Raw genomic sequence first — 21,704 nt, 5'->3', positions numbered from 1 at the left:
CTAATTCTCGTTTTCTTTTCTAATTCTCTTTCTTTTCCTCTTTCTCTTTCCTAATTCTCTTCATCTTTCACTTTCTCTTCCTAATTCCCTTTCTCTTTCTCTTCCTCTTCCCTAATTCTCTTCCTCTCTTTCTCTTCCCTAATTCTCTTCCTCTCTTTCTCTTCCCTAATTCTCTTCCTCTCTTTCTCTTCCCTAATTCTCGTTCTCTTTCCTAATTCTCTTTCTATTCCTATTCCCTAATTCTTTTTCTCTTTCTCTTTCCTAATTCTCTTGATTTTTCTCTTTCTCTTCTTGACTAATTCTCTTCCTCTCTTTCTCTTCCCTTATTCTCGTTCTCTTTCCTAATTCTCTTTCTCTTCCTCTTCTCTAATTCTTTTCCTCTTTCTCTTTCCTAATTCTCTTCATCTTTCTTTCTCTTCCCTAATTCCCTTCCTCTTCCCCAATTCTTGTTCTCTTTCCTAATTCTCGTCCTCTTCCCTAATTCTTGTTCTCTTTCCTAATTCTTTTCCTCTTCCCTAATTCTGGTTCTCTTTCCTAATTCTCTTTCACTTCATCTTCCCTAATTCTTGTTCTCTTTCCTAATTCTCTTCCTCTTCCTCTTCCCTAATTCTTGTTCTCTTTCCTAATTCTCTTCCTCTTCCCTAATTCTTGTTCTCTTTCCTAATTCTCTTCCTCTTCCCTAATTCTTGTTCTCTTTCCTAATTCTCTTCATCTTTCTCTTTCCTAATTCTCTTCATCTTTCTCTTTCCTAATTCTCTTCGTCTTTCTCTTTCTCTTTCCTAATTCTCTTTCTCTTTCCTAATTCCTAATCGTCTTTCTCTTTCTCTTCCCTAATTCTCTTTCTCTTCCCTAATTCTCTTTCTCTTTCCTAATTCTTTTCCTCTTCCCTAACTAATTTCCTCTTCCTGTTCCCTGATTCTCTTTCTCTTGCCTAATCCTCTTTTTGTTTATCTTTCTCTCTTCCTAATTCTCTTTCTCTTTCCTAATTCTCTTTCTCTTTCCTAATTCTCTTTCTCTTTCCTAATTCTCGTTCTCTTTCCTAATTCTCGTTCTCTTTCCTAATTCTCGTTCTCTTTCCTAATTCTCGTTCTCTTCCCTAATTCTCGTTCTCTTTCCTAATTCTCTTTCTCTTCCTCTTTCTCAATGTTTTCCTCTTTCTCTTTCCTAATTCTCTTAATTTTTCTCTTTCTCTTTCCTAATTCTCTTCGTCTTCCCTAATTCTTTTCCTCTTCCTCTTCCCTAATTCTTTTCCTCTTCCCTAATTCTCTTTCTCTTCCCTAATTCTCTTTTTTGCTGTGTACACACGGTCGGAATTTCCAACAGAAAAAGTCCAATGGGAGCTTTCCATCGGATATTCCGACCGTGTGTATGCCCCATCGGACTTTTTCTGTCGGAAATGTCAGGTTCTCTATTTTTCCATCGGAAATTCCGACGGAGGTTTGTTTGTTGAAAAGTCCAACCGTGTGTATGCGGCATTTCTTTTTCTCTCCCTTAATTCTCTTCCTTAATTCTCTTCCTCTTTTTCCTCTTTCTATTTCTCATGCTCTTCCTCTTCCCTTAATTCTCTTCCTCTTCCTCTCTCTTCCTCTTCCTCTGTCTCTTCTTCCCCTTTTTTCTCTTTTCCACTCTTCTCTTTAGCAGTGAAAAACAAGTAACTTCCATCCAAGGCTTTTCACACTGGCATTTGACCTTTTTACAGAAAACATTGTAGCTTGTCCTTTGACTCTCTAGTTTTTAATTTTGGGTTCTGTACTGTTTATGTAGCTTTGATCGACAGGCATTTTGAGTGATTCTAGCCTTCGATGTGATTTTACGAATTACCTGTCTATGTTCTTTGATTGGTATAGACTGCATCTGCAGTACCGGAGGAGCTTACACTCTATTGTCCCACCACAGTCACACACTATTATGTTTTTTATTATTACTTTTACTTGTATTACTTTTATTATTACTACTATTAATAATTTTATAAATGTTTATAGCTCTGACTAATGTCCCCCCCCCCCACAGTCACACACTATTATTATTATTATTATAAAATTTTATAGCTCTGACCACAGCGCTGTACAGAGAACACTGAGCCAGTCACATCAGTCTCTGTACCAGAGGAGCTTACACTCTAATGTCCCCTCCCCCACAGTCACACATTATTATGCATTTATAAAGCTCTGACATATACCGCAGTGCTGTACAGAGATCACGTGGTTACTGCTTCCATATTGAGGTTGCTCCCTCTGCTCTCTATACAGCTCTGCCGCCACTGATGGTCCAGAAAGCGGTTGAAGATGATGTCACTCTGGTGCCAAAGTTTTCCGGGGTCCCAACAGAAATAAACTGGAAGCTGAACAATAACAAACTGGTGGATATGGAGTTGGAACCACTAGAGCGCCATTTTTATCGCCTGGCAGACAGAGCTGACTTACATCGTAACGGATCCCTGACCATAAGAAAGCTGACTAAGGAGGACTCGGGGGCCTACAAGTCGGAGGTCATTGTGAATAATTTTATCCAGGAAACTGAAATACGGCTCGCTGTACTCGGTAAGTCTGTGTGAAGGTAAAATGACAATGATGTAAAAAGATTGTGGGAAGTCCTAGGCTCTGCACAATATTTGCACGTGTGAGCGCAACACGGACACAATATCCCCTCCACGCTCCCCATTGGTCCCGGCTGTATGCCTGCTCCCTGGACATCAAGATAAACAGTGTACCAGTCACGGAATTACCTCCTATGCTGTGCTGGGGTTACCATATTCTACCCTATCATCTCTTCCCCCTTGATGTCCTACCGACCCAATATTTGGAGGTACATCAGTTCCAGGGACACGATCTGGGCACCTTGGTTGGGATAACCAGTTGCTACCCTCCACTACCCTTCAATCAAATGTGCTTCAGCCAAAGTTTTTTACCGTCATATACAAAGGTGTTTTAAAGGACCTAATACATGCCCTAAAGGCATGTTTAGGCAACAACGCTGTATATACCATACTTTATCATTAACGGTCTGCTCCACAAACCTGTGCGGAGACCTGTTTAACCTACCTCTATGCTCCTGATGAAGCGTCCTGTACGCGAAACATGTCAAGAGTAAAAGCAATACTTACCATTCCACATACCAAACTCAGTTTCAATGATTAAACGTTTATATACACCCTTCTGTGCTATATGATCTCATGTCATGAGTATATTTGCATAAGTATAAGCTGTTTTGTAATACTCTTTATAATATATACTACGTTAGTATGCCGATGTTGTACTGTTTTCACAAAATTATGTATATTCTCTTTCATATACTTTTTTTTATGAATAAATATTTATAGATTTTTTACATTCATTACTTGTACCGCTCCAAAGTCCATTCTAGTAGTCCAGACTAATTTCCATTTCCATATGTGAAAGAAAGCCGACTTCCATGGTGCCCCATATCTATGTGACACCGGTGTGAGGGTGTTAGAATGGGTCCTTGTTTTTATATTACTGTCTGAGGTTATGATTTTTGCTTACAGATCGAGTTTCCAAACCAACCATCACTGACAGCAGCACCGATCAGCAGATTATCCTGCATTGTGTGTCCTCCACAATTAATTTAACCTACAAATGGCTGGTCAATGGAATTGAAACTGAGACTACTGACCAGGAATACACTGAACTCCGACCAAAAGAGGACGTGATAGTGAGCTGCACTGTGAACAACAATGTGTCTGAAAATAGCCAATCCAGAACAATCCCTTCAGGGAAGTCAGGTGAGACACAGAGGCGAATAAAAAAATGCATATCTAACCACTTCCGGACCGCCGCACGACTATATACGTGAGCACCTTGAAGAGCAGTGGTTCTCAACCTTACTAGTGCCATGACCCCTTGCTAATATTTCCCAAGTTGTGGGGACCCCTAACAGTATAGTTATTTTAGTAGCGTGGGTTGTCAGCAGCCAAGGCAAGACAAGTCATTTGCGCCCCTAACACGCGGACATTTAGCGCTCCCCGAGTCCCTTCCACACGTACAGTATTAAAACCCCTTATGGTACATTTTTCGAATGTTCCGCTCTTTCTTTTTTACTCCTTTTCTTTCCCTTGTATCTCTTTCCTAATTTCTTGTTTTTCCCCCTCATCCCTCTCTCTAGCCGTATTTCTTGTTCTTTCTCTCCCTTTTTTCCTCTCCCTTACATGTATTCTCTAATTGTATTCCTTCTCTTACTCCTTGGTGGGAGAGTTGGGATTAGTAGCAGTGCTGACGGGGGGGTTAGGATTAGTTGCAGTGCTGGTGGGGAGTTGGCATGAGTGGCAGTGCTGGTGGGGAGTTTGGATGAGTGGCAGTGCTGGTGGGGAGTTGGGATGAGTGGTAGTGCTGGTGGGGAGTTGGGATGAGTGGTAGTGTTGGGGGGAGTTGGGATGAGTATCAGTGCTGGCGGGGAGTTGGGATCATAGGTAGTGCTGGCGGGGAGTTGGGATCAGTGGTAGTGCTGGCGGGGAGTTGGGATCAGTGGTAGTGCTGGCGGGGAGTTGGGATCAGTGGCAGTGCTGGCGGGGAGTTGGGATCAGTGGCAATGCTGGCGGGGAGTTGGGATCAGTGGCAGTGCTGGCGGGGAGTTGGGATGAGTGGTAGTGCTGGCGGAGAGTTGGGATCAGTGGCAGTGCTGGCGGGGAGTTGGGATCAGTGGCAGTGCTGGGGAGGAGTTGGAATCAGTGGCAGTGCTGGCGGGGAGTTGGGATCAGTGGCAGTGCTGGCGAGGAGTTGGAATCAGTGGCAGTGCTGGCGCGGAGTTGGGATAAGTGGCAGTGGCTGGCAGGAGTTGGCATCAGTGGCAGTGCTGGTGGAGAGTTGGGATCAGTGGCAGTGCTGGCGGGGAGTTGGGATCAGTGGCAGTGCTGGGTGGAGTTCTGACCAGCCAACTTAGGTGCTCTTGATTAAGGTCATCTGTTCTGAGATCTGAGAACTGTAGTGGGGACTTTTAATGGCAAATCTAATCACAGGTAGATAGGTTCTTCTCCAGCCCCTCCCAATTCACATTCCTCACCAGTCAGCTGACCTCTAGTCTCTGCCCCCCACCCATTCCGTGAACTGAATGAGCGGCTGCAAAGAGGCTGAGTGGGCGGCCGCAGGCTCCAGGGACAGCCCTGCTGGGCGGCCACGAAAAGACTGGTGCGGGCTTCAGGAACAGCACAATGTTTCGGTGACCCCTGGCAAATCGCATTTCGACCCCCAAGTTGAGAATCACAGTTGAAGAGGGATATCTTGGTTATGGCAGCAGCTATCTACTATAACCCACGTACCCATCTCCTCAGGCGGCGGTCCGGTTTCCGATAATGGTGGTCTCTGCGGCGGAACCCTGCCCGTTTTTTTATCGGTGTCTGTGTCCCTGTTAGGGAGAATTGGTCTCTCTAATTGTCCTGATTGCCAATGTCACTGGAAAGTGACAGTGATGGGAAAATTAAACATTTGGAGTTGCTAGCAGAAGAGAAATAGAGGAGAAATATTCTAATAGGGACACCTCTTTCTGTGATGACTGTCTAATGCCGCGCACACACGACCGTTTTTCATAACGTGAAAAATGCAATTTTTTTTAAATGTCATGAAAAACGGTCGTGTGTGGGCTTTAACGACGGGAAAAAAAAAACGCGCATGCTCAGAAGCAAGTTATGAGACGGGAGCGCTCGTTCTGGTAAAACTAGCATTTGTAATGGAGATCGCACATTCATCACGCTGTAACGGACTGAAAAGCGCCAATCGTCTCTCACCAAACTTTTACTAACACGAAATCAACAAAAACAGCCCAAAGGGTGGCGCCATCCGTGTTGTACGTCACCGCGCTTTGCTCCAGATTTTTTTGCACGATCGTGTGTGTGCAAGGCAGGCTTGACAAGAATCACGTCAAGAAAAATGTGTTTTCTTTTTAGGACATGAAAAACGGCCGTGTGTACGTGGCATAAGTCTGGTCATATGCAGTGGCGGCTGGTGCTCAAAATTTTTTGGGGGGGCGCAAACAAACGAAAAAAAAATTGCAGCCTCACTGTGCCCATCAATTGCAACCACTGTGCCCATCAAAGGCAGCCACTGTGCCATCAATTGTCGCCACTGTGCCCATCAATTGTCGCCACTGTGCCCATCAATTGTCACCACTGTGCCATCAATTGTCACCACTGTGCCCATCAATTGTCACCACTGTGCCCATCAATTGTCACCACTGTGCCCATCAATTGTCGCCACTGTGTCCAGCAATTGTCGCCACTGTGCCCAGCAATATTGTAGCCACTGTGCCCATAAATTTTTGCCACTGTGCCCATAAATTTTCGCCACTGTGCCCAGCAATATTGTAGCCACTGTGCCCAGCAATATTGTAGCCACTGTGCCCATCAACTTTCGCCACTGTGCCCAGCAATATTGTAGCCACTGTGCCCAGCAATATTGTAGCCACTGTGCCCAGCAATATTGTAGCCACTGTGCCCATCAATTTTCGCCACTGTGCCCAGCAATTGTAGCCACTGTGCCCAGCAATTGTCGCCACTGTTCCCTGTAAAATGCCCCCCCCCCGCCTGGCACTTACCTTTCTGGGGTCAGCCATCCTGCTTCTACCGTCCCTCGATGTCTTCTCCCGCCTTTGATGACGCTTCAGCCAATTCCAGAACCGGTGAACCTGATTGGCTGAGACGCCTGTCAATCTTATCCAAGAAACGCACCCCCCGTGCGTCCCCTGGATAAGAATCTGGAAGCCGGAGGGCTGTAATCGGAAAGCCTATCAGAGCCGCTGGCTCTGATAGGCACTTCCACAGCCAACCAGCTGCCGTTATTCAGATGGCCGGTGCTCACCAGGGGGCCGGCCATCTGAATAGTCGGCGGCAGCGACAATACATAGCTTCATGCAATGCAAGAATCTATGTGATGTATTCAGTGTCGGGGCGGGAGCTAGAGGGGGCGGCGCTCCGGCGCCCTCTATGGACGCACCGCCACTGGTCATATGGTAGATTTTTATTTGCACAATCATTTAGATAAATCATTCATCAGAGCGTTCGATATTACCATTATGAACTCTATGAAAGCTAAGCTATGATTATTTTGGTTTAATTGCCATGCCGGGGCTTTCAATTCTACATTTGATTTTAAGAATTTACCCCCCTTTCTGACCAGAGCACTTTTCGCGATTCGGCACTGCGTCGCTTTAACTGACAATTGCGCGGTCGTGCGCCGTCGCTCCCAAACAAAATTGGCGTCCTTTTTTTCCCACAAATAGAGCTTTTTTTTGGTGGTATTTGATCACCTCTGCGGTTTTTATTTTTTGCTCTATAAACAAAAATAGAGCGACAATTTTGAAAAAATAAGCAATATTTTTTACTTTTTGCTATAATAAATATCCCCCAAAAATATATAAAAAAATAAATTTTCCTCAGTTTAGGCCGATACGTATTCTTCTACTTATTTTTTGGGGGAAAAAATCGCAATAAGCGTTTATTGATTGGTTTGCGCAAAAGTTATAGCGTCTACAAAATAGGGGATAGATTTATGGCATTTTTATTATTATATATTTTTTTTATACTAGTAATGGCGGCGATCTGCGTTTTTTTTTTTTTTTTTTTTTTTTTTATCATGACTGCAATATTGCGGCGTACACATCAGACACTCTTGATGCTATTTTGGGACCATTGTCATTTATACAGCGATCAGTGCTATAAAAATGCACTGATTACTGGGTAAATGACACTGGCAGTGAAGGGGTTAACCACTAGGGGGGCGAGGAAGGGGTTAAGTGTGTCCTAGGGAGTGATTCTAACTTTGGGGGCTGGGCTACCACTGACACGACAGTAATCACTGCTCCCGATGACAGGGAGCAGTAGATTTCTGTCATGTTGCTAGGCAGAACAGGGAAATGCCTTGTTTTATAAAAAAAAAAAAAATAAAAAAAAAATATTTGTATTAGTGTTATAAACAAACACATGAAAAAAAAATGGTTACAACAAACCCACAGAGCAAAAAAAAAAAACGTACATAAAAACATTAGGAAGGCTGCCCGCAGTTTCAAATGTGCGTGACGGGAAAAGCCTTGTTTACATAGGCATCTCCTCGTTCTGCCTAGGGTGACCAGGTGTCCCGGATTGCCCGGGACAGTCCCGCATTTTGCAGGTCTGTCCCGGGCACCTTCCTTACAGGACAATACAGTGTCCAGGAATAAAACTTACACAGCCCCCCCCCCCCCCCCCGGGCCAAACTGATTCCCCCAAAAAAGGCCACCACATCACCGCTTTACTCACTGACAGTACTTGTCCTGGCCGGGAATGCCTGGAGGAGCACAGTCCCCGCCCCCTGCTTGTGATTGGAGAAATCATAAATCCCGCCTCTTGTGTCCAATCACTGTGCTGTGATTCGTTACAGCACAAGCTGATTTTTGGGAAGGGGGGGGTGTCCCCGAATGGTAGTTTGGAAATGTGGTCACCCTAGTTCTGCCACTCCGGCCACACGGTCACGGCGCACACGCGCCCACTAGGCGGCAGTTTCAAAGCAACGTACAGGTACGTTGCTTTGCCTGTTCATGCCATTCTGCCAACTTAAATGTATATTAGGCAGTCGGCAAGTGGTTAAAGTTGAGTTACCCTTTAAATAGCCTAAAGGGGCAGACTGTAGGCTGGACTAATGAGGCAGGTAATGGTAACCAGGTGAGTCACTGTGGTAACGAGTGGTTGGTAATTAAAGTGGTTGTAAACCCTTACAGACCACTTTGACCTACAGGTCAGCCCCTAGATTAAGGCTTACCTGTAGGTGCAAGAAATATCTCCTTAACCACTTAAGGACCGCCTCCTGCATATATACGTCGGCAGAATAGCACAGCTGGGCACATCCACGTACAGGTACGTCCTCTGTTAGTGCCCAGCCGTGGGTTGCTGGCGCGCGCCCGTGACCTGGTCCGAAGCTCCGTGACCAGGACTCGCAGACCCGATCGCCGCTGGAGTCCCGCGATCGGTCCCCGGAGCTGAAGAATGGGGAGAGGTGAGTGTAAACACTGCTTCCCCGTTCTTCACTGTGGCGCCGTCATCGATCGTGTGTTCCCTGATATAGAGAATCACAATCAATGACGTCACACCTACAGCCACACCCCCTACAGTTAGAAAAACATATGAGGTCACACATAACCCCTTCAGCGCCCCCTTGTGGTTAACTCCCAAACTGTAATTGTCATTTTCACAATAATCAGTGCATTTTAAGTGCATTTTTTGCTGTGAAAATGACAATGGTCCCAAAAATGTGTCAAAATTGTCCGAAGTGTCCGCCATAATGTCGCAGTCACGAAAAAAATCGCTGATCGCCGCCATTAGTAGTAAAAAAAAAGAGTTGATAAAAATGCAATAAAACAATCCCCTATTTTGTAAATGCTATAAATTTTGCGCAAACCAACCGATAAACGCTAATTGCGATTTTTTTTACCAAAAATAGGTAGAAGAATACGTATTGGCCTAAACCGAGGAAAAAAAATGTTTTTTATATATATTTTTGGGGGATATTTATTACAGCAAAAAGTAAAAAATATTGAATTTTTTTCAAAATTGTCGCTCATTTCTGGTTTATAGCGCAAACAAAAGCTCTATTTGTGGGAAAAAAACGATTTTGTTTGGGAGCCACGTCGCACGACCGCGCAATTGTCAGTTAAAGTGACGCAGTGCCGAATCGCAAAAAGTGGCCTGGTCTTTTAGCAACAAAATGGTCCGGGGCTTAAGTGGTTAACCTATACGGTTAAGGAGATATTTGCAGAAAAGACTGCACCGATGTCTACAGCGCATGCGCGCCGTAGACAACAATGCAGGAGCGTGCCGCAGTGAAAGGCGATCATGCCGTCACTGCCGACTCCAGCGTGCATGCACGGGAGTGACGTCGTCGCTGCTCCAGCCTGTCACAGCACCAGAGCAGGGATACCCAGAAGAAGTCACTCCGGGTATCATGGCGGAGGAGAGGAACGAGGGCCACTATGGGGGCTTTGATCTCAAGTAATTCATAATGAGCTAGTATGCTATGTATACTAGCTCACTATGCCTTTCTCTTACAGGGTTTTTTTAAGGAAAACTTTTAGAGGGTTTACTTCCTCTTTTAGTCCCCTTTACACTGGGGCGGGAGGTGCGGTGGCGGTATTTTTAGCGGCACTATACCGTTGGAATTGCGCGGTATTCGGCCGCTAGCGGTGCGGTTTAAACCCCCGCTAGCGCCCAAAAAAGGGTTAATACCGCCGGCAATGCGCCTCTGCAGAGACGCATTGCCAGCGGTATAGCCGCGGTGTCCCATTGTTTTCAATGGGAAGGAGTGGTGGAGGAGTGGTAAACACACCGCTCCAAAGATGCTGCTGGCAGGACTTTTGGAGCAGTCCCGCCAGCGCATCGCTTTCACACCGAGACTGCAGGGCAGGAGTTTTTCAGACGGTACTCAGGCGCTATTTTTAGCGCTAAAATGCCTGAAAAACTCCTCAGTGTGCAAAAAGGGGTCTAACTGACAGCTGAGCAGCCTCTGTGCACTGAAAGAAAAGAGCTGCTAGTTATAGCAGGAGCCCAGCCCTGACAATGGGGGACTTTGCTTTGAATATTAGAAATTAATTAACTAGTTTTTGGGGTTTGTGGTGCTCGGGTACAGCGAAGATCCTCTTTAATGTGAAATTTAGATCCAGGGTCGCCATCAGGGGGGAACAGGCATTACACCTGTAAGGGGCCCGGCTGGCCCCCTTCCCGTGTTTTTTTTTTTTTTTTTTTTGCATTACACCTTTAAGGGGGTCGATGGTCCCCAGTGCCCCTTACAAGCCCGGCTGGCGCCCCTCCTGTTTTTTTATTTTTTATTATTAATTTATTTATTTTTTGCATTACACCTGTAAGGGGCCCAATGATCCCCAGGGCCCCTTACAGGCCCGGCCGGCCCCCCTCTCATTTTATTTTTTGCATTACACCTATAAGGGGCCCAATGATCCCCAGGGCCCCTTACAGGCCCGGTCGGCCCCCCTCCCATTTTATTTTTTGCATTACACCTATAAGGGGCCCAGTGATCCCCAGGGCCCCTTACAGGCCCGGCCGGCCCCCCTCCCATTTTATTTTTTGCATTACACCTATAAGGGGCCCAGTGATCCCCAGGGCCCCTTACAGGCCCGGCCGCCCCCCCTCCCATTTTATTTTTTGCATTACACCTATAAGGGGCCCAGTGATCCCCAGGGCCCCTTACAGGCCCGGCCGGCCCCCCTCCCATTTTATTTTTTGCATTACACCTATAAGGGGCCCAATGATCCCCCAGGGCCCCTTACAGGCCCGGCCGGCCCCCCTCCCATTTTATTTTTTGCATTACACCTATAAGGGGCCCAGTGATCCCCCAGGGCCCCTTACAGGCCCGGCCGGCCCCCCTCCCATTTTATTTTTTGCATTACACCTATAAGGGGCCCAGTGATCCCCAGGGCCCCTTACAGGCCCGGCCGGCCCCCCTCCCATTTTATTTTTTGCATTACACCTATAAGGGGCCCAGTGATCCCCAGGGCCCCTTACAGGCCCGGCCGGCCCCCCTCCCATTTTATTTTTTGCATTACACCTATAAGGGGCCCAATGATCCCCAGGGCCCCTTACAGGCCCGGCCGGCCCCCCTCCCATTTTATTTTTTGCATTAAACCTATAAGGGGCCCAATGATCCCCAGGGCCCCCTACAGTCCCGGCCGGCCCCCCTCCCATTTTATTTTTTGCATTACACCTGTAAGGGGCCCTGTCTAAAGCTGCGTAAGTGGTTCCAAAATTTGTGATGGCTGCCCTGTTTAGATCTTTTTTCTGGCCTTGAAGGGAGGCAATCACAACCAAGTTGGAGGACTTTTCCCATTGCTTCCCCCACATCTCATCTCCAGTATAGTAGCGGGGGTTGAATGATGACCACCTGTGCGGTCTGTGACCACCTTTTGTGATCTTTTGCGGCTCCTCGCGCCTCCAGATTTTTTTCTGTTTTGTGTTATTAGTAGTATATGGTGAGTGATCAATGACTGACTGTGAGGTCTAACACCAATATCCTTTTCTGGTTTCTTTTACAGAGTATGGAAGACTTCATTTCATTTGCATTGCTATTATTATTTCTGCTACTCTTCTTCTTATTATTATTCTTATGGTCTTCATCCGAGTGTTTTGGTTTAAACGTAAGTACAGTGAACTTCAGTCAGTATAAATAAATAGAAATTCGTTTTGTGTGTGTGTGTGTGTGTGTGTGTGTATTGGACATGTGCACAACAAAAAAAAATTGTTTCATTACTTTTGTTTCGTCTCGTTTCGGTAGATTCATAAAGATTCGTAATTTCGTAAGACGCGAGTTTTCATATTCGGACCCCGTTCGCATTGTCGTAACTAGGGTTGTCCCGATACCACTTTTTTAGGACTGAGTACAAGTACCGATACTTTTTTTCAAGTACTCGCAGATACCGAATACCAATACTTTTTTTTTAAATGTGTCCCCAAATGCAGCCATGTCCCCCACAAATGCAGCCATGTCCCCCACAGATGCAGCCATGTACCCCCCCCCCCATATCCAGCCATGTCTCCCCCCATATCCAGCCATGTCCCCCCCCATATCCAGCCATGTCTCTCCCCATATCCAGCCATGTCCCCCCCCCATATCCAGCCATGTCTCTCCCCATATCCAGCCATGTCCCCCACATATGCAGCCATGTCCCCCAACAAATGCAGCCATGTCCCCCCACAGATGCAGCCATGTCCCCCCCATATGCAGCCATGTCCCCCCACAGATGCAGCCATGTCCCCCCACAGATGCAGCCATGTCTCCCCCCATATCCAGCCATGTCTCCCCCCATATCCAGCCATATCCCCCCATATGCAGCCATGTCCCCCCCCCATATCCAGCCATGTCCCCCCATATCTAGCCATGTCCCCCCCCCCATGCAGCCATGTCTCCCCCCATATCCAGCCATGTCCCCCATATGCAGCCATGTCTCCCCCCCATATGCAGCCATGTCTCCCCCCATATGCAGCCATGTCTCCCCCCATATCCAGCCATGTCCCCCCCCCATACAGCCATGTCCCCCCATATGCAGCCATGTCTCCCCCCCATATCCAGCCATGTCCCCCATATGCAGCCATATCTCCCCCCATATCCAGCCATGTCCCCCATATGCAGCCATGTCTCCCCCCATATGCAGCCATGTCTCCCCCCATATCCAGCCATGTCCCCCATATCCAGCCATGTCCCCCATATGCAGCCATGTCTCCCCCATATGCAGCCATGTCTCTCCCCATATCCAGCCATGTCCCCCATATGCAGCAATGTCTCCCCCCATATCTAGCCATGTCCCCCCCTATGCAGCCATGTCTCCCCCCCCCATATGCAGCCATGTCCCCCCCATATCCAGCCATGTCCCCCTTACCTGCATCCCGCTGCCGCCGACTGGTTAATACGTGCGGGGAACATTACAGCTTTCATTTGAATAGCTGTAATGATTTGCGCCGTGCTGCGTATAGACACTCCCCCTTGCTCGGGATTGGACAGTTCACCCGAGCAAGGTACTCCCGCAAATGCTCGGAATCGGTCCCGATACCGATACTAGTATCGGTATCGGGACAACCCTAGTCGTAACAGTTTTATTTTCTTTGATACGGAATGATTCGTAATTCTGTCCAATTTATTTATTTTCTTTGATTCTAAAATTCGTAATTTTGTTAGATAATAATTTTTGTTTATTCGGCACGCTGCTCGTAATTTCTTTATTGTTACTTTTTTGAGATTTGCCTTTTGCGTTGATTCGTGTCTACTACCGTGCTTCGAATGGATTCGTACTTTCATAAATACATTGCGGTCATTCGCAATCTCGTATTTTAGTTTCGCTTTCAACACGCGGCTATAGCCTCCGCCCCCTGTGCGCCATTTTGAGAGTGTGTATCTTGCTTAGTTTCTAATAAGTCCTGTACTTACTATTAGTCCACTCCCTCAGTCACGAGACCGGACTCCTCAACTGAATCTAAAAAGATTCAGGAATGCATTGTGACTCAGACACAAAAGAGATAAGCGGATTGGCTAAGATATTGAGTGAGTGAGTAACTTGTATAGCGCAACAAATGCGAACTTAATCGCCTCAAGGCGCTTAGCATCCAGAGTCGTACAGGTCCTTCAAAAGAGGTGGGTCTTTAGTTTTTTCCTAAATGCCCGATGGTTTTCCTCCAAGCGGATGGTGGGTGGGTAGAGCATTCCAGAGCCGTGGTCCTTGGACTGCAAATCTACGTTCTCCCTTAGATTTGTAGCGGGATTTAGGGATTTGGAGAAGGTTTTGGTTGGTTGACCGGAGCCTGCGATTGGTGACGTAGGGTTTTATGTTCTCGCTGAAGTATTGAGGAGCTTTACCCTGTATACATTTGTGGGTGAGGCAGAGTGTCTTGAATGTCACCCTGTCCTGTACGGGCAGCCAGTGGAGGGACCTCAAGACCGGGGAGACTGATTCCCACGGCTTTTTACCCGTTATCAGTCTGGCTGCCGCGTTCTGGACGACTTGTAGACGTGAAATCTGATATTTCGGTAGTCCTAAGTAGAGGGAGTTTGCGTTGTCGAGTCGTGAGTTGATGATCGTTCCCACCACTACTGCTGTGTCCTCTTCCGGGATGAAGGGGATGAGTCTACGTAGCATTAAAGTGGATGTAAAGCCGCTCTCATCCTTTCTAATCTCCTGCCATAGTGCTGATCTATACGGATATAGACGCCTCCTGCATGTATCCTTACCTGTCAGATGTCTCCCCTCTGTCTGTTATGAGACCTGAAAACTGAAGATTCTGTGGGTGGGTCTGTTGTCTGGAGCTCGGTGGGTGGAGTCGTGATGTCAGTAGACTGCCCCGCCCTCCTCTACACTCCCCTTGTCAGCATGCATTTTTTCCTGTGTATTCCTTACACTAAATTCTGCTATGATCACCAACATCCAGTCAAAATCCAGAAAAGTTACCACATGACTTCAGAAAAGGAGTGGGGGGTGGGAATTAAAAAAATAATTTAATAATTTATGGTGTCTTCACTTTCGGTGGTGGATTTTCTCAAATTGTGAATTACGGAAGGATTCATTTCAATTGTGTTTTTTCTTTGGACTTCCATGAACTCATGATTTTTCACAGCTGTTATTACTTCAAATATTTTTTTCACTTGCTATAGTTCATATAGTTTTTTTCAATTTATTATAGCGCAACTACATTTTTTCTATTGTCTATTTGTTGTGTATATCGCTTTTTAGTTGCAGCTTCATATTGGTGTTCACTTAGCGCGGTAATTTTTCCCAAATTAAAAAATAATTCCCGTCTCCAGGCTAGTGCATGAGATGATATGTAAATAACCTGTCACTCAGAGCCAGGGGGCGGAACGGACTGAGGTTTTTCTCTGCAAGTCCGTTTTATCTCACTGAACAAAAAAAGAGGATTGCTCAGAGATGGATTAACTCTGTGTGGCAAGACTGGGCACAGATGATAGGAAATCCTATACTCTACATTGTGACATTTTTTTTTAGCCAAACAGGAAGTGAGAGGAAATTTATGCAAATTAAGGGAATCCAATGCGCCCCCCCCCCCTCTGTCCCAGGGCCTAAGAACTAGGTTTCCCACTCAAAAATTTCAGGGTGGGTCTTAAACAGAAAGGGGTGTGGCCTTGCCAGGAAGGGGTGGGTCGTATTTAACCACTTAAGACCCGGAGCTTTAGGCTGGGTTCACACTACTACACTACTTTCATCCTATTTTTGCTCTGCTACATTGGTCCTACATTGGTCCTACATCCATCCTACTTTCATGAACAGGATACTACTTTGGTCCGACTTCAATGATATTCAATGGGCCTGAAGTAGGATCAATGTAGGACCAAAAGTAGTACAGGGAGCATTTTCAAAGTCAGACCGACTTGTGTAGGACGCTACAAGACGCTCTCATAGGGAAACATTGAACACAGAGCAAAGTAGGATGAAAGTAGTGTAGTAGTGTGAACCCAGCCTTAGGCAGCTAAAGGACCCAGACAGTTTTTGCGATTCGGCACTGTGTCGCTTTAACTGACAATTGCGCGGTCGTGCGATGTGGCTCCCAAACAAAATTGGCGTCCTTTTTTCCCTCACAAATAGAGATTTCTTTTGGTGGTATTTGATCACCTCTGCGGTTTTTATTTTTTGCGCTATAAACAAAAATAGAGCGACAATTTTGAAAAGAAATGCAATATTTTTTACTTTTTGCCATAATAAACATCCCCCAAAAATATATAAAAAAAAATTTTTTTCCTCAGTTTAGGCCGATACGTATTCTTCTACCTATTTTTGGTTAAAAAAAATCGCAATATGCGTTTATCGGTTGGTTTGCGCAAAATTTATAGCGTTTACAAAATAGGGGATAGTTTTATTGCATTTTTATAAAAAAAAATTACTACTATTGACGGCGATCAGCGATTTTTTTTTGTGACTGCGACATTATGGCGGACACTTCGGACACTTTTGACACATTTTTGGGACCGTTGTCATTTTCACAGCAAAAAATGCATTTGAAATGCATTGTTTACTGTGAAAATGACAATTGCAGTTTGGGAGTTAACCACTAGGGGGCGCTGAAGGGGTTATGTGTGACCTAATATGTGTTTCTAACTGTAGGGGGGGTGTGGCTGTAGGTGTGACGTCATCGATTTTGATTCCCTATATAAGGGAACACACAATCGATCACGGCGCCACAGTGAAGAACGGGGAAGCTGTGTTTACACACACCTCTCCCTGTTCTTCAGCTCCGGGGACCGATCACGGGACTCCAGCGGCGATCGGGTCGGCGAGTCCCGCGGCCGTCACGGAGCTTCGAAACGGGTCGCGTGCACGCACCCGCGCGACCCCACGGCTGGGCTTAAAGGGCAACGTACATATACGTTGATGTGCCCAGCCGTGCCATTCTGCCAACGTAAATCGGTGTGAAGGGGTCCTTAAGTGGTTAAATTGGGGGGTCACAAGTTTATTGCAGCACAAAACTTAAATACCCTACTGATGGCTACCCACCTAATATTGAGTGTGGCCCCCTTTTGCTAAAACAGCCCTCACCCCTTTTCATCGGGGGGCCATTTGGGTAATTTTTGTGGTTTTGGTATGTTAATGATGAACTTGAGATCAAGGTATTTATGTAACAAATTCACTTATAAAGGTTTAAGGCACTTTATATTTTATTATGAATTGATTTTGTTTTCATCTACATTTATTTATTAGTGAGCACTCCGCTAATTTAAACTTATAAGTAGGGTTGTCCCGATACCACTTTTTTAGGACTGAGTACAAGTACCGATACTTTTTTTCAAGTACTCGCCAATACCGATACTTTTTTTCAAGTACTCGCCAATACCGATACTTTTTTTTAAATGTGTCCCCAAATGCAGCCATGTCCCCCCACAAATGCAGCCATGTCCCCCCACATATGCAGCCATGTCCCCCCACATATGCAGCCATGTCCCCCCACATATGCAGCCATGTCCCCCCACATATGCAGCCATGTCCCCCCACATATGCAGCCATGTCCCCCCACATATGCTGCCATGTCCCCCCACATATGCAGCCATGTTCCCCCACATATATCCAGCCATGTCCCCAAACATATGCAGCCATGTCCCCCCTATATGCAGCCATGTCCCCCCACATATGCTGCCATGTCCCCCCACATATGCAGCCATGTCCCCCCACATATGCAGCCATGTCCCCCCACATATGCAGCCATGTCCCCCACATATGCTGCCATGTCCCCCCACATATGCTGCCATGTCCCCCCACATATGCAGTCATGTCCCCCCTATATGCACCCATGTCCCCCCTATATGCAGCCATGTCCCCCATAAATCCAGCCATGTCCCCCCTATATGCAGCCATGTCCCCCCTATATCCAGCCATAAATAGCTGAGGCCGGTGATCTGACGATATGGTTCCGGCTATCGAGATAGTTTCTGCAAGGACTGCGCAGGCACAATCCTTGCTGACGGAAATCGCCGAACCTCCAGGGCAACGTGGAATTTGAGGTAAGTGGCCAGTCGGCCTCACGTCCTCGCTTCGCTCGGATGGCTCGCTCGGCCTCCTGGCTCTTTTTTTTAACATCCTCCAATCCACGGGGATGTTAAGGAATGAGCCTGGATGCCGACCGAGGTTCGGAGATCTCCATCGGCAAGGATTGCGCCTGCGCAGTCCTTACAGGAACCATCTCGATAAAGGAACCATACCGACAAGTCACCGGCAGCATTCATATGTAAATAGCGGCGTCATTCCTATGTAAATAGCTGAGGCTGGCTACATTCATATGTAAATAAAGGCGGCCTTCATATGTATATCACGCCCCTCTGCAGTGAAGAGATGATGTGCTGTAACCTCTGGCAACCAACCAGTGAGCCGTATTACTGTACAGTAATCTCTAGCAACCAGTCAACAAGAAGAAATCATGTGCTGTAACCTCTAGCAACTAATCAGTGAGCCGTAATAATATGCTGTAACCTCTAGCAACCAATCGCAATCACTGCCTGATCGGATACAGTAAACTGATTTTAACTAGTAGCCGACCAGCCACCGTCATTATACGGCGGCAGGTCGGCTCTCCTGGGCGAGAGCCCGTAGCTATACGTCCTATCGTATAGCCGCCACTAGGGGGCGCGTGCGCGCCGCCGGAGGCGCGCGCACGCGCTCCCCGCTCGCCCCCGACTCCCGTGCGTGTGCCCGGCGGGCGCGATCGCCGCCGGGCACACGCGATCGCTCGGTACAGAGCGGGGAACGGGAGCTGTGTGTGTAAACACACAGCTCTCGTTCCTGTCAGCAGGGGAAATGCTGATTTTCTGTTCATACAATGTATGAACAGAAAATCAGTGTTTCCCCAAGTGAGGCCACCCCCCCCCCCCACAGTAAGAACACACCCAGGCATACTTAACCCCTTCCCCGCCCCCTAGTGTTAACCCCTTCACTGCCAGTGGCATTTTTATAGTAATCTAATGCATTTTTATAGCACTGATCGCTATAAAAATGCCAATGGTCCCAAAAATATGTCAAAAGTGTCCGAAGTGTCCGCCATAATGTCGCAATACCGAAAAAAAAATCGCTGATCGCCGCCATTACTAGTAAAAAAAATATTAATAAAAATGCCATAAAAATACCCCCTATTTTGTAAACGCTATAACTTTTGCGCAAACCAATCAATAAACGCTTATTGCGATTTTTTTTACGAAAAATATGTAGAAGAATACGTATCGGCCTATACTGAGGAAAAAAAATGTTTTTTTATATATTTTTGGGGGATATTTATTACAGCAAAAAGTAAAAAATATTCATTTTTTTCAAAATTGTCGCTCTATTTTTGTTTATAGCGCAAAAAATAAAAAACGCAGAGGTGATCAAATACCACCAAAAGAAAGCTCTATTTGTGGGAAAAAAAGGACGCCAATTTTGTTTGGGAGCCACGTCGCACGACCGCGCAATTGTCTGTTAAAGCGACGCAGTCCCGAATCGCAAAAAGTACTCTGGTCTTTAGGCAGCAATATGTTCCGGGGGGTAAGTGGTTAAGTCTAGCTGATATTTATTGTATGTCTCAGAGCAGGTGGAGAGAAAAAATTGCATGGGGGGGGCCCCAAGAATGTTTTTTTGCCCAGGGTGCAATCAAGATTAAAGACGGCCCTGCCTGGAACTAGGTCAGTTCACCAGAACTCAAGGAAGCCCCCAACCTCTGGATGGATCCTAGGGTTCCTGGCTGTTCTAGATTTACTTCACCTTCTCTCTTATAGAGTCAGGGAAACTTTTTGGCTGACTTCTCATAGGGGTGTATCCATTTTTGCAATTCCTTTTTAACGGCGATTACTTGAGCATGGCCACGTACAACCTCCTACTTGTATTGAAGGCCATATTCGGCATTTGCGGTGTGCCAGGGATTTTATGCTACGACCAGGGCCGGATTTGCTCTCCCTGCCGCCCCAAGGCCAGGTTCCACAATGCACCCCCTCCCCGCCAACCGAACGCCCCCCCCCAATCAACGGAGAAATTATTTATTCTTTTTTTTTTTACTTTTTTATCACTTTTTTTTGTATTTGTAGCTTGTCGTTTATTTTTTTTTTATTTTTGTGTAATTTTCTTATTATTTTGAATATTATTTTTCTTATTCTTTACTTTTTAATTACTTTTTTAATTTAATTATTATTATTTTTTTTTATCATTTTTTTTTCACTTAACTTTATTGCTATCACACAGGAGAAAACAATTCCCTGTGTGATAGCAATTGGAGGTGACAGGTTCTCTTTATTGACCCTGTCACCCCCAAAACAGAAGTCCTAGCACTGTGCTAGAACTCCTGTCACAGCTGAGCTGGGAAGAGCACAGCTCTCCCCTCTCACTGTGTACATCGGCGGCAGGGACAGGAGACAGACTCGGCGGCCGGGGGGAGGACGGAGGAGTCCCGAAGGAAGAGCCAGCAGAGAAAGGTATGTGGGGGGAGGGTAGGACAGACAGCAGCACACATTTGACAAGTGATTTTGGCGACATCGCCGCAATCACTTAACGAGCGAGCGGATTCCCCCACTCAATTCTCCCACACAGCAACTTACCGCCCTCAACTGTATGTTACGGCCGTCGGGGGAATCCATGCCACTGCCGCCCCTTGGCGCCCTGCCGCCCCGAGGCCTGGCCTCGGTGGCCTTGTGGGAAATCCGGAGCTGGCTACGACTGCATTCTACTGATTATATTAGTTACACCATGTGAAACAGATTCGAGGTTCATCATTTCGGAACCTCCTACCACAAATAAACTCTCACATCTTAAATATCTTTCCTCTGCAGGACACTGGAAATGTAAGAAGTACGAGAGGGATGTTGTTTTTGTTGTTGTTGAGCCAATTTCCTGTATTGCTTATCCCCCTAGTAATGGAATAAACTTGCCTGACGTTTCAGAAAGTGGCTACATGTGTGATGAAAATAGTGATAAAACACCTATAGAAGGTGAGTATACCTGAACGACAACGCACCTTGCCATCACCCTACAGATATTGGCCCATATTCTCATAGAAGTTACGATGGAGTATCTCAGGATAAGGAAGGAAGGTGGGAGGGAAGGAAGGAAGGTGGGTGGGAGGGAAGGAAGGAAGGAAGGTGGGAGGGAAGGAAGGAAGGAAGGTGGGAGGGAGGGAAGGAAGGAAGGTGGGAGCGTAACTCCCTTTTTTGGCCCGTGTATCTATACGACTGATTCTTGGAATCATTTTCGCATAGATACACTTAAGATCCACCATCTGTAAGTCACTTACACTGGCGGATCTTAAATGTAATGACGCCGGCCGCCGCTAGATGGCATTTACGTGAAGGACTCATTTGCGTATGCAAATGATCCTTCTACGCCGATTCCCGAACGAGTTCGCGTCGCGTAACCGTCGCTAACGTCGTTTGCGTAAGCGGAAATTTAGTCCTGCTATATGAGGAGTAAGTTTCCGCAAGTCCCACGTAGGCCATGTTACGGATGGCGTCGGGTCCCCGTCGTGTTTTTTCGTCGGGTACGTCGTTTCCGTAAGTCGTTCTTGAATACGACTTTACGTCAATGACGCACACGTCGGCGTCATTGACGTTTTCCGCCGAGAACTGGAGCATGCGCACTGGGCTTTTTGAAGCCCGGCGCATGCTCAGTTCATTTGAATCGGGGGCGCGCTTAATTTGAATACAAGACGCCCCCTTGGAGATCCGCCAGGCTACGCCGGGGCATTTACACTCCGCCGTCCCAACTTACGGAGCAAGTGT

General features: G+C 46.5%; 1 protein-coding gene across 3 annotated transcripts in view; it reads left to right on the top strand.

Annotated features, from left to right (window-relative positions):
• Positions 1-21,704, top strand: part of LOC120928128 — a 61,136-nt gene that overhangs the window by 18,958 nt on the left and 20,474 nt on the right. For 2 of the 3 annotated variants that reach the window (XM_040339241.1, XM_040339243.1), the window contains 4 exons: positions 2,250-2,540; positions 3,506-3,742; positions 12,019-12,120; positions 20,760-20,918. In XM_040339241.1, the coding sequence (XP_040195175.1) occupies positions 2,250-2,540; positions 3,506-3,742; positions 12,019-12,120; positions 20,760-20,918 (789 nt within the window). The remainder of the gene's footprint in view (positions 1-2,249; positions 2,541-3,505; positions 3,743-12,018; positions 12,121-20,759; positions 20,919-21,704) is intronic. The other variant, XM_040339242.1, reaches the window with a different exon arrangement.

The sequence above is a fragment of the Rana temporaria genome, chromosome 2 (genome assembly GCF_905171775.1).
Source record: "Rana temporaria chromosome 2, aRanTem1.1, whole genome shotgun sequence".
Taxonomy (NCBI): Eukaryota; Metazoa; Chordata; class Amphibia; order Anura; family Ranidae; genus Rana; species Rana temporaria.
The sequence above is the reverse complement of the archived record's forward strand: the minus strand, read 5'-3'. Positions and strand labels throughout refer to the sequence as shown.